At 37.8% G+C, this 26,450-nt stretch overlaps 3 protein-coding genes across 6 annotated transcripts in view; all 3 read right to left on the bottom strand.

Annotated features, from left to right (window-relative positions):
• tec (tec protein tyrosine kinase) overlaps positions 1–2,637 on the bottom strand; it is a 35,928-nt gene extending 33,291 nt beyond the window's left edge. For 2 of the 3 annotated variants that reach the window (XM_061960842.1, XM_061960843.1), the window contains exon 1: positions 2,093–2,637. The gene's annotated coding sequence lies outside the window, so the exon portion shown is untranslated. The remainder of the gene's footprint in view (positions 1–2,092) is intronic. The other variant, XM_061960844.1, reaches the window with a different exon arrangement.
• Positions 2,638–5,918: 3,281 nt separating this feature from the next.
• Positions 5,919–8,642, bottom strand: mrpl48 (mitochondrial ribosomal protein L48). Of its 2 annotated transcripts, none has more exons than XM_061959061.1 (8): positions 8,500–8,642; positions 7,394–7,425; positions 7,277–7,311; positions 7,117–7,205; positions 6,870–7,039; positions 6,683–6,785; positions 6,198–6,287; positions 5,919–6,122 (listed from the first exon to the last, which is right to left on the bottom strand). In XM_061959061.1, exons 1-8 carry the CDS (start codon positions 8,518–8,520, stop codon positions 6,045–6,047), a joined length of 618 nt encoding a protein of 205 aa, XP_061815045.1. In that variant the 5' UTR covers positions 8,521–8,642; the 3' UTR covers positions 5,919–6,044. The 2 variants fall into 2 exon arrangements, with proteins under 2 accessions (XP_061815045.1, XP_061815046.1); XM_061959062.2 differs by having other exon boundaries at positions 7,394–7,422; positions 8,500–8,614.
• A 2,190-nt stretch (positions 8,643–10,832) lies between these two features.
• LOC133606665 (lymphocyte antigen 75-like) lies at positions 10,833–26,446 on the bottom strand. Its single transcript, XM_061960846.1, has 7 exons — positions 26,275–26,446; positions 20,816–20,867; positions 15,171–15,572; positions 14,934–15,108; positions 14,688–14,863; positions 11,042–11,124; positions 10,833–10,977 (listed from the first exon to the last, which is right to left on the bottom strand). Exons 2-7 carry the CDS (start codon positions 20,850–20,852, stop codon positions 10,876–10,878), a joined length of 975 nt encoding a protein of 324 aa, XP_061816830.1. The 5' UTR covers positions 20,853–20,867; positions 26,275–26,446; the 3' UTR covers positions 10,833–10,875.
• Positions 26,447–26,450: the final 4 nt, after the last annotated feature.

Genomic DNA, 26,450 nt, shown 5'->3' with positions numbered 1-26,450 from the left:
AAAATTCTTGAATAAAAAAGAAAGTAAAACAATATAAAAATAGCTACATAGAAACGAGTAATTAATGAAAATTAGTCAAATTAACTGTTAAAGGTTAGTTCTATTAGTGGACCAGCAGCAGGCACAATCATGTGTGCTTACGGACTGTATCCCTTGCAGACTGTATTGATATATATTGATATATAATTTAGGAACCAGAATATTAATAATGGGGGAGGGAGGTTTTTTTTGGGTTGGTGCACTAATTGTGAGTGTATCTTGTGTTTTTTATGTTGAATTAATAAAAAAATAAAAAATAATAAAAAACGATACCGATAATAAAAAAAAAACGATACCGATAATTTCCGATATTACATTTTAAAGCATTTATCGGCCGATAATATCGGCAGGCCGATATTATCGAACATCTCTAGTGACAATCATTGGTACTTTAACTTTAATAATATGACATGAAGAGAATATGAATACTTTTAGATATTAAGGGAAAGTAAATTAAAAATGACATATCTTTAATCATGATCATGATTTCTGGTTATGTTAGGCCAGCAGAGAAGGCCTTGCTGGCCCTGATGGTACACCACTGATATATTCACAGCCTTTGCTCAATACATTGATGATGCACCTTTGGCAGCAATGACAGCCTTAAGTCTTTTTGAATATGATGCCACCAGCTTGGCACACCTATCTTTGGGCAGTTCCGCCCATTCCTCTTTGCAGCACCTCTCAAGCTCCATCAAGTTGAATAGGAACGTTGGTTTTCATACAGGATGTTTTTTAATTGTCATTATGGAGTATTTGTGTAGAATTTTGAGGGGGAAAAAAAGTATCCATTCCTTTTTGGAGTAAAGCTGTAATATTATTACTCTACAACGTCAAAATATTCAAAATTCTACAAATGCATTCAAATAATATAAAAAATGCTTCACACAAATAAATTGATCATCATTGCTACCTATAGTATATATACCCTACTGTGCAATATTACCCTCCGAGTGCCATACGTCCGATACTGATTGTTATTTATTACTCCGGTACTCTTGTCTTGTTCTGTATATTGTACAGTATTTTGTATTTTTATAGTGTTTTGTATATTGTACAGGATTGCTTATTCATTTTATTGGATAGTAGTCTGTTTATTTCAATTGTTAGCTTTTTTCATTATTGCCTGTTGTGTAATTTATTTTATTTTATTATTTATTTATTTTTACCCCATATTTGTTCCCATTACCGCACTTTAAGTTGGAGTCCTTAATCTCGTTATATGCAAATATAATGACAATAAAGTCCATTCTATTCTATTCTAGTAGAGACAGAAGTTGCTAGGCGCTAACAGCTACTGACACCAAAGTGAACTTCATTCACTGTCTAAGCAAATTAGGTTTTTCCAAAATAAAAATAAAAATTATTCCTTGTAAAAAAAAATAATAGCAAATGAGGAAGTATTTTTTAAATTTGAAACAGAACAGTCGAGCTAATCAACAATTTTGCTCATAATTCAACCCTCGTGAAAGGAAGGCTGCCTTGTTTTTTTTTGGACATAAATTTTGTTGTGTTACTTTTTTTTCGTGTTAAATTTAAAAATATCAAACCCTTTCACAGGTGTAGGATACCCTGGTTGTTATTAGAGAATACCACAAAGCCTAACAGGATTTAAAAAGTCCTTAATTTCTCAAAGGGCATTAAAAAATGTATTCCTTTTTTTTTTGGCTCAAATCTCTTCAATCACCTTATGCTCTAAACAAAAATTCCAAACATGTACTTGTATTTATTAATTATGTTAACCCCTTGAAAGCTTTTTGGTCAATGAGTATAAAGTTGGGTAACATTAGTCTTTTATTCATCTAAATGTATGACATTTACTCAAAAGGCCTTCAAAAGGGTAAAAAAAATAGGTTGACAAATTTTAACAAAAAAAGGTTTAAAAATATGAATCAAAAGGGTTTCATGCCCTTCAAAAACTGAAGGGCTTGTATGTCCTGTTTTTAAAATTGAATGCCCCTGGAGGGTTAAAGACCATTAGACTTTGAGGACTTTGGAAACGTCAAAGCAGCGCGCTAAAAAAAAAAATTAAAAAAGAAAGACTTTCTCTCACCTTTACTGTTGTCCTGTCGGTCACGGTGCACAAAGTGAGTGTGAAAGTGTAGGATTGAGGAAATGCAGAGGAGGAGGCGACGCGTGAACTGCAGAAGGGTGTGAGCATGTGCTGCCACTGTAACTACACATGAGGTCAAACAGGGTCAACTGTCAAATGTGTTGAATTTCTTCATGGAAACGTGTCAGATTTCCACCTTCAAAGACAGAAATCTGTGCAAAGTATGTCAATTATGATGGCATTGGCATAACATTGAATGATAATTAACACTTGCCTACGACTTTCCTGAGTTGTGCGTGGAGCTCTCACTCCCTCTGCGTGCACAAAACCACACACACACACACACAGCAGATTAAGCACCACACATCTCACATTAACACAACTTTTTTTTTAGTGAGCAGCAAGCAAAACACGACACAGTTAATATGAAATCTACTCCATCCTGAAACTAAACCTGATTGGGTTGCCAAGAAGCTGCACATGTAATTTGCAACTTTCACTTCTCTTTATCTGGCTGAGATGAGCGTATACACACACACACACACACACACACACACACACACACACACAAAACAACGTTGGTGGTCCACACTAAATGTGTTAAAGATGACGACAAAAGACGGAAAATAAATCAAATGTCTCTCTCACACACACACACACACACGCCAAACTCAACTTCCTGAATACAATGTGAGCAAGCTAATGATCAACTTCAATCAGTGAATAATTGACACCATCCTAACACTTCATAATCACTGTGTAGGTTCTTTTAACAGGCCTAAGCACAAGTTTTAGAGCTCTGCCTTTTGGGTAGGGGTCGTCAAAGTTTACTCATTACAATGTCAAACCATTCAACTTCATCAACTTATCAATGCTGTTGGCAGTTATGTAGAAAGTGAACTTGGATTTACATTAGATGCATCTGTGTACAGACCTCATGTTGAGAGCTCCCCAAGATAAACGTGTTTTGAGACAGGAGCTGTCTCTCGGCTAATTGTTATGCTTTAAGTTGCAAGCATCCCTGCCCATAACATCAGGTCTTACTCCCGACCATTATCTTATAGCTAGAGAATGAGATGGACATAATTTTGTTTTCCAAGCATGGAAAGGAAGAATGGGAGAGTAAAGGACAGTGCTGGGACAAAGAAGAGGACAGTATTCACTGAGTTAAAGAAATAAATCATCAAAAACATGTCGCCAACTTGGCAAAGCAACTCGATCATATCACTGCTAGTTTGCATCATAATGAACACCAGCCAAGAATGTTAAAATAATGTCTAAACGGCTGACATTTATCCATGAAAATGTAGAAAAGCTGCTGATGGTGTGTTTGACGGAGAAACAGATAGAAGGCGATAGCATAGAAGTCCACTCCGTGTACATAGTTACATCACATCATAAAAGTACTGTAGTTGTTAGCAGTACATTCTATTGTTTTGCTTTTATACAATATCTATTACCTACATTTTTTTCTTTTCAAATGGTATGTTCCATGTTAAAAGTGTGCTGTTTTGGGGGGGGCAAGCACCAAATAAATTGATATTACTTCATTTAAATGGGAGACGCTGATTTAAACTTTTAAAGTGTTTTGTGTTAAGGGCTTCGTCACACATTAAATTGAGTCGTGAGTTGAGGTACTACTCTACATTTAGAGAGAGATAGTTGGCAACACAAGTGAGTTGCAAGGTAATTCTGTCTTGCGTAGCATCACAGTTTGGGGCTGCATGAGTGCTGCCGGCACTGGGGGGATGGGGTGCAGTTTATTGAAGGAAAAGAAAAAAACATTTTCCCGAAATGTTATTTCATGTAAGCATCATTATCTAGCACTGCCTTAATCTTTTTGGACATGCAACTTACCAAAGCTGCACTTTGTTACTGGCATCATCACCCACTCCTCTCAGGTGGATGTTAGACACCTTGCAGTCTTTTACATTCCTCCATTGCACTTGAGGGTGGCCCAAATAATTGGGTTGAGGTCTGGAGGAGACATGGCCACTCCATCACCTTGCCCTTCCTCAGCAAGACATCTTGGCGTTATTATGTTGGGAAAACTGCCATGCGGCCCCGTTTCTGCTTTACAATATCACAGTACATGTTGGAATTCATGTGTCCACTCCATGAACCACAGCACCCTGCTGCTTTCCTTTATTTACAACACTTCCTTGTGGGCCACATTAACATTTTAACCTCTTAAGGCCCAAGCTGTTTGTTCACATATATTTTTTTTATTTCTCTTTGCTATTTGGGCTTATTGAATCCTAATTAGAATAAAAACTAAGAATCATCTTTCTATATGATGTACTTAGTCCATAAGTACACAAACGTGTACTTCATGTGTAGTGACATGCTAATTCTTATTTTTACAATTTTTCTTCCAAATTCCATTGTATGTTATACTCTTCTGACACCACCAGATGGCAGTATAAGTGTCCACATAAGAGGCCATAAGACCCAATTCAGTAGTGTACACAATTTTGGAAATAAGAGCGAAAAGGTGCTGTCCACGCATGTGGCCACTAAGCCTTTAGAGTCAAGGTGGTTCTTCGGCCAAAATGTTGCATAGATTAATTTTATAGACCATCTTAAAACAGTTTTCTGACGGTCTCTTTAGGATGCGCCCTTTTGTGGCCGGACTTATTTACGCGCTGAAGTCCTCCTACGGGCCAAACCCCCTTTGACTGTAGGGTGTCTGCACCATGTCAGCCATGTTGTAGTTTTTAGCACTTTCATATCGAGTCTACTGACATACAGTATATGTAAGTTAGAACTATAAGCTACTTTTTATAAAAAAAAATGGCAACAGTGGAGGACGCATGTGCATGTACAAGCCAGTCTGCCCCACAACAAGAAAATAGGAACTGAGTGACTACAACTGAATACAAATGGCGAAATCACGCAAAGCTCTTTGGGTAAGCCTCTACCACAGGGGTCACCAACCTTTTTGAAACCAAGAGCTACTTCTTGGGTACTGATTAATGTGAAGGGCTACCAGTTTGATAAACACGTAAATAAATTGCCAGAAATAGCCAATTTGCTCAATTTACCTTTAACTCTATGTTATTATTAATAATTAATTATATTTATCTTTGTGGAAACACTGATCATCTTAATGATTTCTCACAATAAATATATATCAATATGCAACACTTTATTTGTATATTTTCTCTAAGTGCACATTTTTCAAATTGAACATTTTCAAATGATCACTTCTAAGACAGTCTTGTGAAATCACAATATCCCATTTTAACAAATCATGAATTACTTTGCACCATGTTTGTACAAATAATAACTCATGTAAAATACAAAAGTCAACTCTCAAATTTTTAAATAAATCATGTCACACTTTGAACTGGACACCAAATCTGTTATCTGTTTCTTTGTCAGTTAGTGAAGACCAAGTCTTTAAAATATTTTCTTGGATTTTCAAATTCTATTTGAGTTTTGTCTCTCTTAGAATTAAAAATGTCGAGCAAAGCGAGACCAGCTTTCTAGTAAATAAATACAATTTAAAAAATAGAGGCAGCTCACTGGTAAGTGCTGCTATTTGAGCTATTTTTAGAACAAGCCAGCGGGCTACTTATCTGGTCCTTACGGGCTACATGGTGCCCGCGGGCACCGCGTTGGTGACCCCTGCTCTACCATATATGGAGATGTTTGCTGACGGAAGGCAAGATACGTCACTTAAGTCTCAAATTTCAAACGGCTTGTTTGGAGCAAGATTGGAAGAAGGCAAGATTGTTAAATCTCTCAGACATGCCTCCATGGTTTGATTTCACATTTTCAGGACTTGAAGGGAACCCAAATACACCAAAACAGATAACAAATGTTTGTTTTGCATAATAGGACCTCTTTAATTTGTGATAAATCTAAGTTTATCAGTAGCCAACAATAAAAAAAAGGACCTGGAAACCACAGACATGGTATTATATAACAAATCTTAGACGCAAGCTGCCTATTGCCTTATCTGAGCTAAAAGACAGTCCAGATCTGGACGAGACTTGAAGCGGGCTTGGTAGTCAGCCTCGGTGTGCTGAGAGGGGACAAAAAAGGAAAACAATTACACACAATTATGAAGGGAGAAGTTGTCTTTCAAAAGGGGACTAACCTCCCTCACTGTTAGTTGGACCCCTTCCGGCAGGTTTTTCAGTAGCACGTCCATCATAATGGGGCACATACTCGCCTTCAGGCTGCTCAGCTGTGTTTACATGATAAATAAATAAACTCTTAGTATTTTTAAATTAGATAAAATAATGTCTCGGGTGTAAATAATTTAAATATTTTTATTTGACATCTATGTGGCACAATCTTTCATTAGCTTTCACACGTGCGGGTGTGCACAAGAGAGGCGTTCTCTTATAGAGACAGTACCATGCACTTCTCTAACAAAAAACAACACAAACATAAGGTTAATCAAATATTTTCACAATACTGTAGGTTCTTCTAAAGATGACCACTGACGTTGTCAAAGCTCAACATGAAGGAAGGACGACAGCTGTGGCATGAACTCGGAAGGCACTTTATTGACCCCCAACTTTGCCTGCCTGTCACCCATTACAGAACTCCAAGACAAAACAATCCAGTTCAACTCACCTGAATGACACGTTTGTGGGTCTTTAGAATCGAGTCCACGTACAACTTGGTGCCGTGCTCCTGCATCAGCATCACCTCTGTGGATTGTGTTGGCAGTGCGTAGCTAAGCAAGAGTTCATATCTTAAACACTTGGCCTTCAGGGGATAAATGATATTTTATTTTGAAAATCACCAGCATTAGAGTCACCTCTCTGCCACGCTGATGCCGAGCCGAATGCATAGGTTGTGGATGTACTGGCTGTAGTGTTCCACCGTCGTCATGTCGTAGCCCGAAACGTTGATGTTCAGAGTTCCATATGCCGTGCTGGTGGCAGCTGTGATGCTCTGCATCTGATGTTTAACATACTTCTTCCCTTGCTGACCATCAGTAGGAGACGTACAGAAGTTGAGAGGCGCTTTTTAGTTTTAATGATGACGACTGCCTGTTTTCTTACCACTTCTTTGGGTAAAAGATGCTTCCATCTGCCGATGCCTTCTGTTGAGGCGCCTTTGTATTGTCTTTCCTGTGTGCAAGCAACACCACCTGCAGGCCACAGGAGAAGGTTATAAAACCTTGCCCACTGGAACACCATGAGCTTCAAAATACTATCTTACCCCAAACAGGAAGCTGGTGGGTGCATGTCTGAACCCTTTCAAGACAAACAATAACGTTAAATATTTACTCGAGAAACAAAAACAAAGGTTTAACAGACTGCAACCTGGTGTACTTACCTGCAGAGCAACGTCGCTTGCCTAAGCACCTGCTAATTAAACCAAAAACATATTGCGATAAATAGAATGCAGCTGAGATAGGTTCCAGCAGCCCCCGCGACCCCGAAAGGGACAAGCGGTAGAAAAATGGATGGCTGGATAAAATGAACAATTAGAATGTGTTAGTGATGGGTCCGGCAACACCGATGCATCGGCGCATGCGTCGAGCTCGTAGAGCAAAACCCTGTGTCGGTGCGCGTACCGCTTTTAGAAAGTCACGTGACCGATCATGAGCTGTTTTGGTCACGTGACCGATACGCGAACTGTGTCGCACTGACGCCTCCTCTGTGCCCTGTGAGCGGGTCTTTTCTACAGCCGGAGAAATAATAACTAAGAAGAGAAAGCGTCTAAAATTGAATAAGTTGGAAAAACTGTTTTTTTCAAATAAAAATGTGTAAAAAAATAATAATAATAATTTCCAGGTCTACAAGCTTCCTCATTCACAACACGTTCTCTTAGATTTCCATGTTATGATACATGTTCACATTATTTATTGACTGTATCTAAAAAAGATAAAAAATATATTTTTATTTAAATGAAGTTATGAAATAATCCTAAATGAAATACAATGACTTGGTTTATATTATTGTATACACTAGGTCATAAAATCAGTGTCAGTTGAGTCGGTCCATAGGTTGCCTGTAGGGATTTTTAATGTCCAGCAGATATCAGTATTTAGTGACACAGTATCGACACAGTATCAATACAGTTTTGCAATGTGTCGAAACGCTTCATGACGCCTCATCAACCCATCACTAGAATGTGTGCAGTTCTGTGGACTTGTAATGAACGACACGGCCAAATGATGTCAGTGTTTGGAAAGGTCAAGTTGACAGTTTGACGTTTTAATGTACACAAACGCCGTTATAACATTATATTATTTATTATAACAATGTACTGTATGTTTAATGCGAATTAAATAGTGTTTAATAGTGAATGTGTTTGTGTGAGACACAGTTAAGTCCTGCAAAGTAAGCTATAGCAGCCTCGCTAAGGACACTAGCGCTACGCGAAGGATGTCTTTAATGAAATAATATCATCATTAGCCCAAAAGATCAGATAATTACCTTGCGTAAGACAGGATTCATATTTCGGCTTCTCTTTGGGCACAATTACTCACACGAATTGCTTGTAAACACAACACCAGACATGGGAAAGGACAATCCGGAAAAGCTAACCGGAAGCTGATTCGGCTTCTTTTTCTTTTGTTGTAAGGGCGGGTTGCAGTCATGACTTGAAACTTGTTTACCGACACCTACTGTATCGGAAGAGTAATTGACGTCACTTGATACGCGGCGCCACTTTTAGCTGCGTGCCTACTGTTTGGGGTTGAATAAAGGACACTAGCAATAATCTTTCATAGGTAGGAATTGTATTGATACAAAAACAAAACGTTATCTTTCAGTGGCACATGTTTAATGTAATGTAATGTCTAAAAAGTAAACCGCCTGAACATTGATTAAGTTATGATTTACTTTAAATGTACAAAGCATCGCATGGCATTGCCTTTATATGTATACATCCCATCTATCCATACTTGCCAACCTTGAGACCTCCGATTTCGGGGGGGGGGGGGGCGTGGTTAAGAGGGGAAGAGTATATTTACAGCTAGAATTCACCAAGTCAAGTATTTCATATATATATATATATATATATATATATATATATATATATATATATATATATATATATATATATACATATGTATATACATACATATATATATATATATATATATATATATATATATATATATATATATATATATATATATATATATATATATATATATATATATATAAGAAATACTTGACTTTCAGTGAATTCTAGCAATAAATATATATTTATTTTATTATATATATATATATATATATATATACATATACATATACATATACATATATAAATACAAGAAATACTTGAATTTCAGTGTTCATTTATTTACACATATACTTGTTGAGTTAAGGGTTGAATTGTCCATCCTTGTTCTATTCTCTGTCACTATTTTTCTAACCATGCTGAACAGGGTCTCTGATGATGCATTGCTGTGTGGCACGCACAAAAGTGCTTTCATCAAATGCACTAGATGGCAGTATTGTCCTGTTTAAGAGTGTCACAACATTGCTGTTTACGGCAGACGAACTGCTTTACGGTAGACAAAAACGTGACTGCCGTTGTTGTGTGTTGTTAACGCGCTGGGAGGACGTTAATGAAACTGCCTAACAATAAACCCACATAAGAAACTAAGAACTCGCCCTCGATCATTCTACAGTTATAGTGTGATTGGGCAGGCACGCCGTTTATATTGTGGGAAAGCGGACTCAGGTCCGCATGGACCTGCGTCCGCCTGAATTTCGGGAGATTTTCGGGAGAGGCGCTGAATTTCGTGAGTCTCCCGGAAAATCCGGGAGGGTTGGCAAGTATGCATCCATCCATTTCTACCGCTTGGAGCCTATCCCAGCTGCATTCGGGCAGACAAGTCGCCACCTCATCACAGGGCCAACACAGACACAATCAATAATCATATATATATATATATATATATATATATATATATATATATATATATATATATATATATACTGGATCCGCTCGACGTCCATTGCACTGGTCGCTCAGGGGGGGTCCCCACATCTGCAGTCCCCTCCAAGGTTTCTCATTGCATCCCATTGGGTTGAGTTTTTTCTTGCCCTGATGTGGGATCTGAGCCGAGGATGTCGTTGTGGCTTTTGCAGCCCTTTGAGACACTTGTGATTAAGGGCTATATAAATAAACTTTGATTGATTGATTGATATATAATATATATATATATATATATATATATATATATATTATATTATATATGCATATATACACACATACATACACACACAGTGGGTACGAAAAGTATTCCGACCCCTTTACTGCATGGGTTCTCTCCGGGTACTCAGGCATCCTCCCACCTCCAAAGACATGCACCTGGGGATAGGTTGATTGGCAACACTAAAGTGTCCCTAGTGAGTGAATGTGAGTGTGAATGTTGTCTGTCTATCTGTGTTGGCCCTGTGATGAGGTGGGTGACTTGTCCAGGTAGCTGGGATAGGCTCCAGCAGCCCCCGTAACCCCGTAAGGGACAAGCGTCAGAAAATGAATGGATAGATATGTGCATATATATATAAATATATATGTATATCTGTGGTGTGAGTATTCGAGGTCCAGGTCGGTGAGTGGATGAACAATGGGGCACTTGCTGATGACGTGGTGGACACATGCCCCAGCATTGAAACCCTATGATTAGTTGGGAAAAAAATTGTAATTGACAGCAGTAATTGTTATCACAACTACCATGTTTAATACATTTTGAGATCAAAAGTAAATGATCCCAACTAACAAAGAACAAGCCCTTCCATTCACATCCAAGCAGTTTTTTATTTGCAAGAATGTAATTTCACAAAGGAATGATGTCATGCATCAATTATTAGCAAATTGGGCTCCGGTTTGATGACCCTGTTCAGACGGACCTTGATGTTTTCAGGAAGTCCCATTCGGAGCAACGTGGTGAAAAACTGACAACAAAAAAACAGTCTCATCAGAAAAAGTTGCGATGTTGCTTTACCGTGTGCTTCTCACATCGGTTTCCACCAGCACCGCAAGGGCTTCCTCGGTCAGCCTCAGGGCAGAGTTCAGCTTCACCTGGAGGTTGACCATGTGAACTGCAAACATAGGAGGGGGAAGTGCATTGATTGGCTATTTGTTTTGTGGGATATCGCTATTATAGTGGACTATAAACAACAAAAAAGAAAAGGGCCGTTTTGCGTTCACATTGTGAAAAGAGGAACAGTTCAATCTGGTCCACTTCACGTCTGATTGAGTGTGAGTGTTCACATAGCACACGTTATGTCGGCTCGGCAACCCAAAATGTTGAAAGATCCATGTTGGACCAAAAATACAAACAAAAAATCTGTCTGGAGCCGCAAAATATGTAAAGCCTTATATACGTGTTAAAATGAAGGCAACTCATGATGTAAGTGTCTATATTAGCTACATTAGACTACTATCAAAATGACTATGTGTCGCAGGCTGATGCAACTCTTCGTTGACAGACATCCATCCCTTTTCTACCGCTTGTCCCTTATGGGGTCGCGGGGGTGCTGAGCCTATCCCAGCTGCACAGGGATGTTGAAATGTAATATTTATTTTACACATTTTTACAACATTGGAAAACATTACTAAAACAGGCTTTTCAGAGGGTGAGATAACTCCTGGAAATTACTGGCTTATAATGTAAAGATGTGTGTGTTCAAGTTGAAGGAAACAGAAACTACAACTAAAATTACTTCAAATATACCTAAAATAAGAGGCATATTGATGCATTATGTACATACAGCTAGCATAAATAGCATGTTAGCATCGATGAGCTTGCAGTCACGCAGTGACCAAATATGTCTGATTAGCACTCCGCACAAGTCAATAACATCAACAAAGCTCACCTTTGTGGATTCACGCACAGCATAAGACGTTTGATGGACAAATAGAGACCAAAAACACGTCTTTCTGTGGCAGCATCAAGGAAAGTTGTACATGTAAACAAACTACGGTGCGTCCAAGGACTTACGAAATTAGGACAAAATGGCGCGCGCCAAATACTCTCATCAGTGAAGCATGTTTAATGTAAACAGTGGGATTTCTAACAATTAGGAAGGTTGGTGTCATGTTTGTCCTCCTACAGAAACCATATTAAAACAAAAAATATATTTTTGTTCCTCATCTTTTTCCATTTTCATACATTTTTAAAAAAGCTCCAGGGAGCCACTAGGGCGGCGCTCAAGAGCCGCTTGTGGCTCAAAAGCCGTGCGTTGCCGACCCCCGGGTTAAGTGAACCACACCATTACTTGGTACACTATTTAATATTAAATAATATAGCTGTGAAAGTTCAATAAAAGGTTACTTGAATCAAATTTAAAAAAATCTTTGAACGCTTCACTCAACATGGACGTAATAATGTCATCAAAGCTAACCTTTAAGGGGACGCTGCTGCTCTGTAAGATGTGTTTTGCAGTGGCTCTGCTGATATTGTGACATTTCATGTATATTTTGCCATTTTTAATCATTTTAGCCATCAATACCATCTTTCACTGTTGTACTCTTTTTTTTTTTTGCTCAACTTTTTATCTCATACCAGTGGAATACGCAATGTCGAGCCAAGAGAAACCCGACTTCGCTAAACCAGGCTGCAAACCACGGGCCTCTCCAGGACCTGACTTTCCAGAAAGATGGGTTGCTGATTCAACTCTGCTGCTGAGCATACGGGAGATGATGGACGCAGGACGAGATGCATGCTGACATCTCTTATTATACGAAGGTTCGATGAGCAAAAATGTGTGACGGAATATCTGTATTGTGTGATCGGTGCCAACAGTCTCCAGCCAACTTAATACATATACATACATGGCTCTGCCCATACCTGTGTGGTTATTGGACAGAAATGTTTAATACTTTGTGATTATTGGTGAAAAGACTGTACCGAATCCTGCAAATTGATTATTTGGTGTAGCCCCTCAGTAATCTTCTCTTAACAATTCCAAAAATAATCTTGTAGCTTTTACTACTCTGGTGGCTAGAAGACTAATTTTGTTAAATCGGAAGGCAACAGCGCCTCCCTGCAACGCCCGCTGGATTAGATGTGCTCTTTATTTCCTCAAACTGGAAAAGATTAGGCAAGTTTTCAAGAAATAATGGGGTGCTTTCCTTAAATATGTAAAAGAAACTGATATTCAATTTTAAAATGCCATGTACAAAAATAATAAGCTTTTTCTTGTTGTTAATTGCCTTGAGGTTTTGTGTCAATGTTTACCTGTACCCATTTGACTGATGTATTTGTTGTTGCAATTTTGGTTTCATTTGATTTAACTTATATTACCGTATTTTTCGGATTATAAGTCGCAGTTTTTTTCATAGTTTGGCCGGGGATGCGACTTATACTCAGGAGCGACTTATGTGTGAAACTATTAACACATTACAGTAAAATATCAAATAATATTATTTAGCTCATTCACGTAAGAGACTAGACGTATAAGATTTCATGGGATTTAGCGATTAGGAGTGACAGATTGTTTGGTAAACGTATAGCATGTTATATATGCTATAGTTATTTGAATGACTCTTACCATAATATGTTACGTTAACATACCAGGCACATTCTCAGTTGGTTATTTATGCCTCATATAACATACACTTATTCAGCCTGTTGTTCACTATTCTTTATTTATTTTAAATTGCCTTTCAAATGTCTATTCTTGGTGTTGGGTTTTATCAAATAAATTTCCCCCAAAAATGCGACTTATACTCCAGTGCGACTTACATATGTTTTTTTCCTTCATTATTAAGCATTTTCGGCCGGTGCGACTTATACTCCGAAATATACGGTATTTGTATTTCCATCCATCCATCCATTTTCTACCGCTTATCCCTTATATTTTTATGTAATTATTTTCCCTTATTTTATGTGATCGCATTCCTGTAGCATGTATTTGCCATGGAACCAAAAAAGCTCACCTTTAAGCATTCACACACAGCATCAGCATTTTGGAGCAGGAACAAGATGATCGAAAGGCACCGATATAATACATTTATCCATGGCAGTATAGGAGAAAGTTATGTGCAAGTATCACTTTTGCATCTCATTGCACATAACTGTGGTACGTTCAAGGACTCTCGGTGAAAGTTAAAGACGGAGACGTCACAAGTTTTTGAAAGTGCAGGGGGACTTAACTCTCAGGAGATGCACTACTAATAATATAATCATAATAGTATTATCCACTGATGATACTCATTTGTTTATCAGCTAATCTCTATTTTATACTCTTAAGTAAAGGAAAATTGATAGATTTGTAATCATATTTAAGTGAATATTGACAGGTTACATGATTATCTAAACTCATATTCTGGCCACTTAATAATACATTTGTTAGCTTTTTTAACAAAACAACCAAAACTTTTTTTTTTTAAACAAAACCAAATTATTTAGGAGTTTTATCCAGATATGTTAATCCCATCTTTAAAATGTCAAAAACCTAATTAAGTTTTTTTAAAAAGTGGTTCAAAAAGCATGCAATAATTAGTTTTTGGCAAAGGTAAATATATCTAGTGTGTGTGTGTGTGTGTGTGTGTGTGTATATGGGGTGGTGAGGTTGGGTGTAGGGTAGGATGGGGGCCCAGAATTTGATGGTAGGCCCCTGCACATGTGACCAGGCATGAATAAACACAACATCCATACCGTTGTCTGTGAGGCACACATACGGCAGATCTATGTCACAGTTTTCATCCGTCCAAAGGCCGTCCTTTGTGCTGAGATCCACTGCTGTGCATTGCTGAACCCCATTGGCGTTATCGGGCTGTCCCTTTGCCCACAAGCGGAAGGGGGAGTAGCTCCCATCAGACCAAAACCGGGTCCTGTGGGAGCCAAAATTAAAAGGTTAAAACAGCATATAAAACAGTACGAGTTTGGGTTTCAGCATCAGACCTGCTGAGGCCGATCCAGACCTCTTCTCCACCGGCAATGTTTCTTATTTGCTCATTGTCCGTCTCACTGTCGATGGTGGGTAGATCCGTGTAAAAAATTCGGCAATGGTTCTGCGCTTCCGTCCAATTGAGACGCCTTTCCATCAGGACAAACCTCTCAGCTTCATCTTCCCCGGCTGAGAACAAGAAGAGAATGTCAGTGATCAAATCATGTCGCATGCATCAGTGATGTGCAGACCCTCGTCATTGTAGCAGACAAATGACAGCAATTCGGCGCAGGAGTAGTCGTCCCAAAGGCCGTTGACGTCCATCCCCACGCACAACTGGTTCCCGTTGAAGTTGTCCGGCTGTCCCCTTTTCCAGTTGCTGTACAAGTTGGGCGACAGGTAGCTGTCAAAAGGATTGGACCAAATCCACTCAGTGAGGTCGCTCCTCAGCCCAATCCAGGCCTTGCCGCCGAGGCCGCCAATGGAGCGGTGCGAGACTGCCACCAGTCTCTTTGCTTGCTTGGCGTTGTTCACCGTGGCCAAGTCTCTGTGGAAGTTGCGGCACAGTGACTGCGCCTCCTGCCAATTGACGGCATCTTTGGCGTAGTGGTACTGGCGTGGACGGCCCACGAATGACGACAGTGCACCCACGCCTACAGACACAGAGACCCATCAATGCCCAGAGGAAGGTACTTTTTTTTAACCTAGCATCTCTACAATCCCCCTACCACCAGTACTATATATATATATATATATATATATATATATATATATATATATATATTTATACATACACACACATATATACACTGTATATATATATATATATGTATGTGTGTATATATATATGTTCACACACACATATACACTGTATATGTATATATATGTGTGTATATATATTCTGTATATATACATACATATATATATATATATATACACATATATACATACATATATATATATACATAAATATATATATATATACACACATATACATATATATATATATATATATATATACATACATATATACATATATATATACATACATATATATACATATATATATATATACATACATTATGTATGTATGTATATATATACACACACACAGGTAAAAGCCAGTAAATTAGAATATTTTGAAAAACTTGATTTATTTCAGTAATTGCATTCAAAAGGTGTAACTTGTACATTATATTTATTCATTGCACACAGACTGATGCATTCAAATGTTTATTTCATTTAATTTTGATGATTTGAAGTGGCAACAAATGAAAATCCAAAATTCCGTGTGTCACAAAATTAGAATATTACTTAAGGCTAATACAAAAAAGCGATTTTTAGAAATGTTGGCCAACTGAAAAGTATGAAAATGAAAAATATGAGCATGTACAATACTCAATACTTGGTTGGAGCTCCTTTTGCCTCAATTACTGCGTTAATGCGGCGTGGCATGGAGTCGATGAGTTTCTGCCACTGCTCAGGTGTTATGAGAGCCCAGGTTGCTCTGATAGTGGCCTTCAACTCTTCTGCGTTTTTGGGTCTGGCATTCTGCATCTTCCTTTTCACAATACCCCACAGATTTTCTATGGGGCTAAGGTCAGGGGAGTTGGCGGGCCAATTTAGAACAGAAATACCATGGTCCGTAAACCAGGCACGGGTAGATTTTGCGCTGTGTGCAGGCGCCAAGTCCTGTTGGAACTTGAAATCTCCATCTCCATAGAGCAGGTCAGCAGCAGGAAGCATGAAGTGCTCTAAAACTTGCTGGTAGACGGCTGCGTTGACCCTGGATCTCAGGAAACAGAGTGGACCGACACCAGCAGATGACATGGCACCCCAAACCATCACTGATGGTGGAAACTTTACACTAGACTTCAGGCAACGTGGATCCTGTGCCTCTCCTGTCTTCCTCCAGACTCTGGGACCTCGATTTCCAAAGGAAATGCAAAATTTGCTTTCGTCAGAAAACATGACTTTGGACCACTCAGCAGCAGTCCAGCTCTTTTTTTCCTTAGCCCAGGTGAGACGCTTTTCGCGCTGTTTCTTGGTCAACAGTGGCTTGACACGAGGTATGCGGCAGTTGAAACCCATGTCTTTCAAGCGTCTCCTGGTGGTGGATCTTGAAGCACTGACTCCAGCAGCTGTCCACTCCTTCTGAATCTCCCCCACATTTTTGAATGGGTTTTTTTTCACAATCTTGACCAGGGCGCGGTGATCCCTATCGCTTGTACACTTTTTCTGACCACAGTTTTTCCTTCCCTTTGCCTCTCCATTAATGTGTTTGGACACAGAGCTCTGAGAACAGCCAGCCTCTTCAGCAATAACCTTTTGTGTCTTTCCCTCCTTGTGCAATGTGTCGATGGTTGCCTTTTGGACAGCTGTCAAATCCGAAGTCTTCCCCATGTTTGTGTAGGCTTCAGAACTGGACTGAGAGACCATTTAAAGCCCTTTGCAGGTGTTTTGAGTTAATCAGCTGATTAGTTTGTGGCACCAGCTGTCTTCAAAATTTAACCCTTACACAATATTCTAATTTTGTGACACACGGAATTTTCATTTGTTGCCACTTCAAATCATCAAAATTAAATGAAATAAACATTTGAATGCATCAGTCTGTGTGCAATGAATAAATATAATGTACAAGTTACACCTTTTGAATGCAATTACTGAAATAAATCAAGTTTTTCAAAATATTCTAATTTACTGGCTTTTACCTGTATATACATACACATACATATACATACATATATATATATATATATATATATATATATATATATATATATATATATATATATATATATATATATATATATATATTAGGGGTGTGGGAAAAAATCGATTCGAATTAGAATCGCGATTCTCACGTTGTGCGATTCAGAATCGATTCTCATTTAAAAAAAATCGATTTATTTATTTATTTATTTTTTAAATTAATCAATCCAACAAAACAATACACAGCAATACCATAACAATGCAATTCAATTCCAAAACCAAACCCGACCCAGCAACACTCAGAACTGCAATAAACAGAGCAATTGAGAGGAGACACAAACACGACACAGAACAAACCAAAAGTAGTGAAACAAAAATTAATATTATCAACAACAGTATCAATATTAGTTACAATTTCAACATAGCAGTGATTAAAAATCCCTCATTGACATTATCATTAGACATTTATAAAAAATGTTTAAAAAAGAACAATAGTGTCACAGTGGCTTACACTTGCATCGCATCTCATAAGCTTGACAACACACTGTGTGCAATATTTTCACAAAGATAAAATAAGTCAAATTTGTGGTTCATTTAATAGTTAAAACAAATTTAAATTATTGCAATCAGTTGATAAAACATTGTCCTTTACAATTATAAAAGCTTTTTACAAAAATCTACTACTCTGCTTGCATGTCAGCAGACTGGGGTAGATCCTGCTGAAATCCTATGTATTGAATGAATAGAGAATCGTTTTGAATCGGGAAAATATCGTTTTTGAATCGAGAATCGTGTTGAATTGGAAAAAAAAATCGATTTTGAATCGAATCGTGACCCCAAGAATCGATATTGAATCGAATCGTGAGACACCCAAAGATTCACAGCCCTAATATATATGTATACATACATATACATATATACACATACATACATACATATATACATACATATATACAGTTAGGGCCATAAATATTTGGACATTGACACAATTTTCAGTATTCCAGCTGTGTACAACACCACAATGGATTTGAAATGAAACAATCAAGATCTGCTTTAAGTGCAGACTTTGAGCTTTAATTTGAGGGTATTTACATCCAAATCAGGTGAACGGTGTAGGAATTACAACACATTTTATATGTGCCTTCCACTTTTTAAGGGACCAAAAGTAATTGGACAATTGGCATTTCAAGTGTGGTATATTCATTTGGAATCTGGGGAGGTCATCTCTTAATATGAAGTCCAAAGAGCTGTCACTATCAGTGAAGCAAGCCATCATTAGGCTGAAAAATCAAAACAAAGCCGTCAGATAGATAGCAAAAACATTAGATGTGGCCAAATCAACTGTTTGGTACATTCTTAAAAAAGAGAGAACACACTGCTGAGCTCAGCAACACCAAAAGACCTGGAAGACCACGGAAAACAAGTGTGGTGGATGACAGAAAAATCCTTTCCCTTGTCAAGAAAAAGCCCTTCACAACAGTTGGCCAGATGAAGAAAAGTCTCCAGGAGGTAGGTGTATCTGTGTCCAAGTCAACAATTAAGAGACGACTTCTCCAGAGGAAATACAGAGGGTTCATCACAAGGTGTAAACCATCGGTGAGCCTCAAAAACAGGAAGGCCAGATTAGAGTTTGCCATGAAACATCTAAAAGAACCTGTGCAGTTCTGGAACAACATCTTATGGACAGATGAGACCAAGATCAACTTGTAGCAGAATGATGGAAAGAGAAGAGTATGGAGGAGGGAAGGAACTGCTCAAGATCCAAAGCATACCACCTCATCAGTGAAGCATGGTGGTGGTAGTGGCATGCATGGCTGCCAGTGGAACTGGATCTCTTATATTTATTGATGATGTGACAGCTGACAGTAGCAGCAAAATGAATTCTGAAGTGTTTGGGGCAATATTATCTGCTCATATTCAGCCAACTGCTTCAAAAGTCATTGGACGGCGCTTCACAATGCAGATGGACAATGACCCCAAGCATACTGCGAAAGCAACCAAATAGTTTCTTTAAGGCAAAGAAGTGGAATGTCCTGCAATGGCCAAGTCAATCACCTGACCTGAATCCGATTGAGCATGCTTTTCCCTTGCTGAAGACTAAACTGAAGGGAAAATGCCCAAAGAACAAGCAGGAAGTGAAGACAGCTGCAGCAGAGGCCCGGCAAAGCATCACCAGGGACCAAACCCTGCGTCTGGTGATGTCTATGGCTTCAACACTTCAGGCTGTCATTGACTGCAAAGGATTTGCAACAAAGTATTACAAAATGACAATTTTATTTATGATTATATTAGTTTGTCCAATTACTTTTGGTCCCTTAAAAAGTGGAAGGCACTTATAAAATGTGTTGTAATTCCTACACCGTTCACCTGATTTGGATGTAAATACCCTCAAATTAAAGCTCAAAGTCTGCACTTAAAGCAGATCTTGATTGTTTCATTTCAAATCCATTGTGGTGTTGTACAGAGCTGGAATACTGAAAATTGTGTCAATGTCCAAATATTTATGGAACTAACTGTATATATATATATATATATATATACACACAGGTGTGTACACTCTACCATGAAAACACGAGTATATATCCAACAGTGATGAGTCAGAAAAGACTAAATTCATCATAATAGGTCCTCTTTAACAGTAATATGTGTCCCTAGTTGGTTGAGCATTAATCAGTCATCTCCCTAACTTGTTTGTTTCACTTTTGAAAGACACACTTTTTTAAAGTTGTGGCTTTTCATTGCGTCACGAAGGACATACCACGTGTGACGCTTCCTGTGTATACACTTAACACTTTGTAAAATAGTATTATTCCCCACACATCTGACAATTTGTCATTCAGCTGCAGACATGGAGGCTGTACGTTAATAGGAGTGTCATCTTAGCATTGTCGTATGCTAGTGTTGCCATGTTTGTGTCCTCCTGTCCCACTCCTTATTACATGTGTAATATATGGCATGTAGTACATTATAAAGTGCTGTTACAAAAAAAGTGTATATAAAAGTGCTTCTTGGAGACACATACTGTCAGTGTATATTAGCATTAAAGCTACAGTCACATACATAAAACAGAGGGTTTAAACGGGCTGTAAGCATTTTTAAACTGCATAAATTCTAAACAATTTTAAATTATAGTATATGGGACTTTTAAAAGTACAAATGTTCAGACTTTATTGTTTTCCGTTACCAGCAAGAAGGACAAGGACAGGCGCGCTCCACTTCATGCCAGTATTGTTTCCCTGGAACACACATGGGGTGCCAAATGTAAACATTCAGTCTCACTTTTCCAGCAGATCTATTTCTCACATTTAACACACCTTTCTCACATTTATACTATTAAGTTCAAATTAATGTCTAAATCAGGCTTCCCCAAACTTGGAAGTCCCAAGTTTAATTTTTTTTTTTATTATTAAAAAAAATATATATATATATATATAAATAAATTATTTTAACCTAATGCGGCCCTCGAGTCAAAAAGTTTGGGGACCCCTGCTCTAAATGTTATATCTAAATGTTATCCAATCCAATCCAATCTACTTTATTTATATAGCACATTTAAACAACAAAAATGTTTCCAAAGTGCTGCACAACAATATTAAAAACATTAAAAACAATATTAAAATATTATCCTTACCTCCACCAATGACTGAATAAAAACAAAAAATAAATAAATATAAAACCAATATAAAAATAAATATGCACCTGGGGATAGGTTGATTGGCAACACTAAAAATTGGCCCTAGTGTGTGAATGTGAGTGTGAATGTTGTCTGTCTATCTGTGTTGGCCCTGTGATGAGGTAGCGACTTGTCCAGGGTGTACCCCGCCTTCCGCCCGATTGTAGCTGGGATAGGCTCCAGCGCCCCCCGCGACCCCGAAGGGAATAAGCGGTAGAAAATGGATGGATGGATGGATTAAAAACGATTTTAAAGGGTAAAACCAATTAAAACAGTAAATAGAAATCAATATTTATTAAAAAAAAAACACAGAGGACCACACAACTCACGTAGTGTTAAAAGCCAAAGAATAAAAGGGAGTCTTAAGACGAGACTTAAAACACTCCACTGTGGGAGCAGTTTGAACATGGAGGGGCAGAGTGTTCCAGAGCTTAGGGCCGACCACAGAGAAGGCCCTGTCTCCCCTGGTTATAAGTCTGGTCTTGGGCACCACGAGCTAGAGCTGGCTCTCGGACCTCAGAGCGCGCGCAGGAGTGTAAATTTGGATGAGGTCCGAGATATACTGAGGTGCCAGTCCATGTAGAGCTTTAAAAACAAACAGCAAGGTTTTAAAATCAATTCTAAAATGAATAGGGAGCCAGTGCAAACTCTGAAGAATTGGGGTTATATGCTCGCGGGTCCTGGCCCCTGTTAAAAGTCGTGCTGCCGCGTTTTGGACTAACTGCAACAGGGAGAGAGCTTTTTGGCTAATGCCAGCATAAAGTGCATTGCAGTAGTCCAGGCGACTTGAAATAAAAGCATGCACGACTTGTTCAAAAAGGTTAAAAGATAAAAATGGTTTTACCTTTGCTAAAAGACGAAGATGATAAAAACACGATTTTAAAACGCCATTGACGTGTTTGTCAAGTTTAAAATCGCTGTCTATAGTGACGCCAAAGCTGGTGACTTTGGGACGCACATCAATTTGCAATGGTCCCAAGTCAGTGAGGGCCTGACCAAAAACTGAAATTTCCGTATTTCCCTCATTCATTATTAAAAAATTCTGGGCTATCTAAATAAAAATGTTAAATGCAAAAGGTAAATCTAAATGTGAGCGCTAAAACTCTTGCCAAGTGTAAAGATGACTATTAGTAATATGCCAATATTCCACCAATCTGCGGCCTCTCAGCCGCGCACACATCTCTACTTCTCAGTGCACGCCATTCTGACATCTTCCTTACTGCGGAAGACGGAAACATGACAGATGAAACATGACAGATAAGAATAAACCTAAATAACCTGAATGGTAAAAACAAGATCATAAGTGAGTGTTAATTAAAGTCATGTTTTCTTGCACCGGATTCAAACCTCAGACCAAATGATGTCTTCACATGACCTTGTTTTTTACCATTTCGCTCACAATTAGGACATATCCTGAAAGACAGATGTGAACATTGTCTTGACACGGAAGTGAAGCAATCAGATGTTTGAGCGCCTTGTTTTTAACTATGTCGTTATGCAACACGCCATGCATACTCACACACGTTTGGAGCCAACATTTTTAACAATATGCAACTTTATTGGCATTCATTTTGTCATTTATTATCGGCCTTTTTTCCTTCTTCCATAGGAAGAAAGGTGTGTCTTTAGACTACGCGGGAGATTTACATAGATAGTACTTTATTGATTCCTTCAGTAGAGTTCCCTCAGGAAAATCAAAATTCCAGCAGCAGTGTACAGAATTGAGATAGAATTGAAAAAGTAAATAATGGAGGTATAAATGGAAATAAAAGAGAAAATATAACAATAAGAATACAAAATTTAAAGTAACAATAAGAATTAAAATATAAGAATGTAACAAGAGAAACTAGGCAGTAGTGACCATGTTATGAACATTTAAAAAAATTTAAAAACGGTAATACTGTCGACTATACGAAAGATGTGATGTGTATATTGCACCTTTAAAGTGTATTGCAATGTTAATTGCACTGGTTTTTGTTGCAGTTTATTTCAGTATTGTTATTGTTTTGCTTCCCCTGTCATCCTGGTACCCCCCCCCCCCCATTTATTTAGATTCAACATTTTTGTTTCGGTTTCAATTTAAGGTCTAGATTTAGATTTAACACTTAGATTCAGATGTAACATTTGTATTAAGATTTAGATTCAACATTTTGATTCATAGTAGATTTAACATTTAGATTTAAAGGGGAACTGCACTTTGTTAGGGAATTCTGCCTATTGCTCACAATCATTATGATAGACAAGAAGACAGATATATTTTTTTAACACATTTTAACTCGTAAATAAACAAATTAAATTCCACGTACAAGCGAGTCGATGGGAGGTCTTCCATTGCACCCATACAGCCCTCTAAATAACCATCCAAAAAGCGCCAGCAATACTCTATTTACATTTTGTGACTTGAATGTTAACCAAGTATTAGTGATACTGTTATTATAAGTGCTAACGCAAATAAACCATGTTTAGCGGCGCATTGTCACAGAGAGCTAATTTAGATAGTGTGGCTGTTGACATCATCGGCTGGTGATGTGCTTGCTCACCCCCGAGCTCGTGAAAGCTTATTCCAGATTAGTGATTCTCAAACTATGGTACGTGTACCACTCGTGATTCAAGTACAGGGTTTTATTTTCCTTTATTCAAACAGTGTTACTGTTCAAACTGTGTGTAGTTATAGAGTGCCCAAAATATTAAATACACTAAATAAAATATTTACTCTGTTCGTAATGAATACTTAAGGGTATTACGCTACTGTGTTTTAATGTTGGTTATTATGGTGGAACTTGGTGACAAGTTTGAGAACCACTGTTCTAGATTATAAATAATGCCTCTCACTTTGCTAGTAGAAGGATGAAAATATAATCCGACAAGTCTGTCAATTTTGACAGACAATTTAGACCCGGAAATGGCGAGAAAGACGCTTGGTTCAAACCCTTTTTTCTTTGCAAAAATTATGAGTCACTCTTTTTTTAAACATTGAAGTGGAGTATATTTACAGGTAAAAGCCAGTAAATTAGAATATTTTGAAAAACTTGATTTATTTCAGTAATTGCATTCAAAAGGTGTAACTTGTACATTATATTTATTCATTGCACACAGACTGATGCATTCAAATGTTTATTTCATTTAATTTTGATGATTTGAAGTGGCAACAAATGAAAATCCAAAATTCCGTGTGTCACAAAATTAGAATATTACTTAAGGCTAATACAAAAAAGGGATTTTTAGAAATGTTGGCCAACTGAAAAGTATGAAAATGAAAAATATGAGCATGTACAATACTCAATACTTGGTTGGAGCTCCTTTTGCCTCAATTACTGCGTTAATGCGGCGTGGCATGGAGTCGATGAGTTTCTGGCACTGCTCAGGTGTTATGAGAGCCCAGGTTGCTCTGATAGTGGCCTTCAACTCTTCTGCGTTTTTGGGTCTGGCATTCTGCATCTTCCTTTTCACAATAGAGTTGAAGGCCACTATCAGAGCAACCTGGGCTCTCATAACACCTGAGCAGTGCCAGAAACTCATCGACTCCATGCCACGCCGCATTAACGCAGTAATTGAGGAAAAAGGCGCTCCAACCAAGTATTGAGTATTGTACATGCTCATATTTTTCATTTTCATACTTTTCAGTTGGCCAACATTTCTAAAAATCCCTTTTTTGTATTAGCCTTAAGTAATATTCTAATTTTGTGACACACGGAATTTTGGATTTTCATTTGTTGCCACTTCAAATCTTCAAAATTAAATGAAATAAACATTTGAATGCATCAGTCTGTGTGCAATGAATAAATATAATGTACAAGTTACACCTTTTGAATGCAATTACTGAAATAAATCAAGTTTTTCAAAATATTCTAATTTACTGGCTTTTACCTGTATATAGCGCTTTTACAAAGTGAAACCCAATATCTAAGTTACATTTAAACCAGTGTGGGTGGTACTGGGAGCAGGTGGGTAAAGTGTCTTGCCCAAGGACACAACGTCAGTGACTAGGATGGCGGAAGCGGGGATCGAACCTGGAACCCTCAAGTTGCGGGCACAGCCACTGCACCAACCGAGCTATTCCGCTAACGACACCTCGTTAAAGACTTGAGTGAAGTCAACACACAGTAATATATGAACTTCTTATCAGTCAGCATCCTAATGACATCAGACCATGTACACTTGTTTGCTCTCATAAAGTCTGCAGTGAGTAGTAATGAGGGATGTTATCGAAGGAAAAAAGGGAACGTTGTGATGCGTTTTTTAAATTAATGTGCTGCGGTGTGCTTAAAATGATCAAAATACATAAATATTAAAAAGGTATTATAAATGTGCCTGTTACTACATTACATATATACTTAAGTCTTGTATATACAACCTTGATGGAGGTGTTTGGATGTTTCTTTAAGTCATTTATAGGCAGAATAGTGCGACTACAATACGCTCTATTGTAAGTGGACTTTTGATCACATGTATTTACTAGTTAGAATGCATAAAAAAAGAAAAACATGTTCTTATCTTACATAAGAATTGTGAATGATAGTCAAAATAAAAAAAATGCAGTTCCTCTTTAGGAGCTAGATTTAACATTAAGGTTTAGATATAACAATTAAATATAACATTTTATTTAAACGTAAATGTGATGAAAAGGAGTTAAATGTGATAAAAGTGAGTTCAATGTGGGAAGTTTTTTTTTGGACAATGATGCTTCTTCTCATCTTAACGTTTGGGAGACACCGGAGTCATTTCGAATCAAGAAATAAAAGATTTTAAGACAAAATTTGCTAGTAGTGTAAATAATTCCAGGCTTGACTATACTATTTTTTTTTTACAATGTTCACAACTGGAATAGAACAATGTTAAACAGCTATAAACATGAACAAATGCAGTAAACAAGCTTTGCTCAAAGCGTCACATGACAATATTGTGCTTTACATGATAAATCCTACAAAAATAGTCATCGCACAACAAAGAACTGAGAGCTCCTTACTCACCAGACTTCTTACTTTGGACGCCTTGTTAAAGACTTAAGTGAAGTCAACACACAGCTTTCTTGTCTTTCTGGCTTCCTTGTGCATTCTATAAGATCCTCCTGCATCAAACTTTCCAAAGGAGAACAGGTTTGGGTTGTGTCGCCTCAGGGGTGCAACACAAGATGCAAGAAGAGTTT

Source organism: Nerophis lumbriciformis, linkage group LG05, assembly GCF_033978685.3.
Source record: "Nerophis lumbriciformis linkage group LG05, RoL_Nlum_v2.1, whole genome shotgun sequence".
Taxonomy (NCBI): domain Eukaryota; kingdom Metazoa; phylum Chordata; class Actinopteri; order Syngnathiformes; family Syngnathidae; genus Nerophis; species Nerophis lumbriciformis.
Note: the sequence above shows the minus strand (reverse complement) of the source record. Positions and strands in the feature narration are given on the sequence as shown.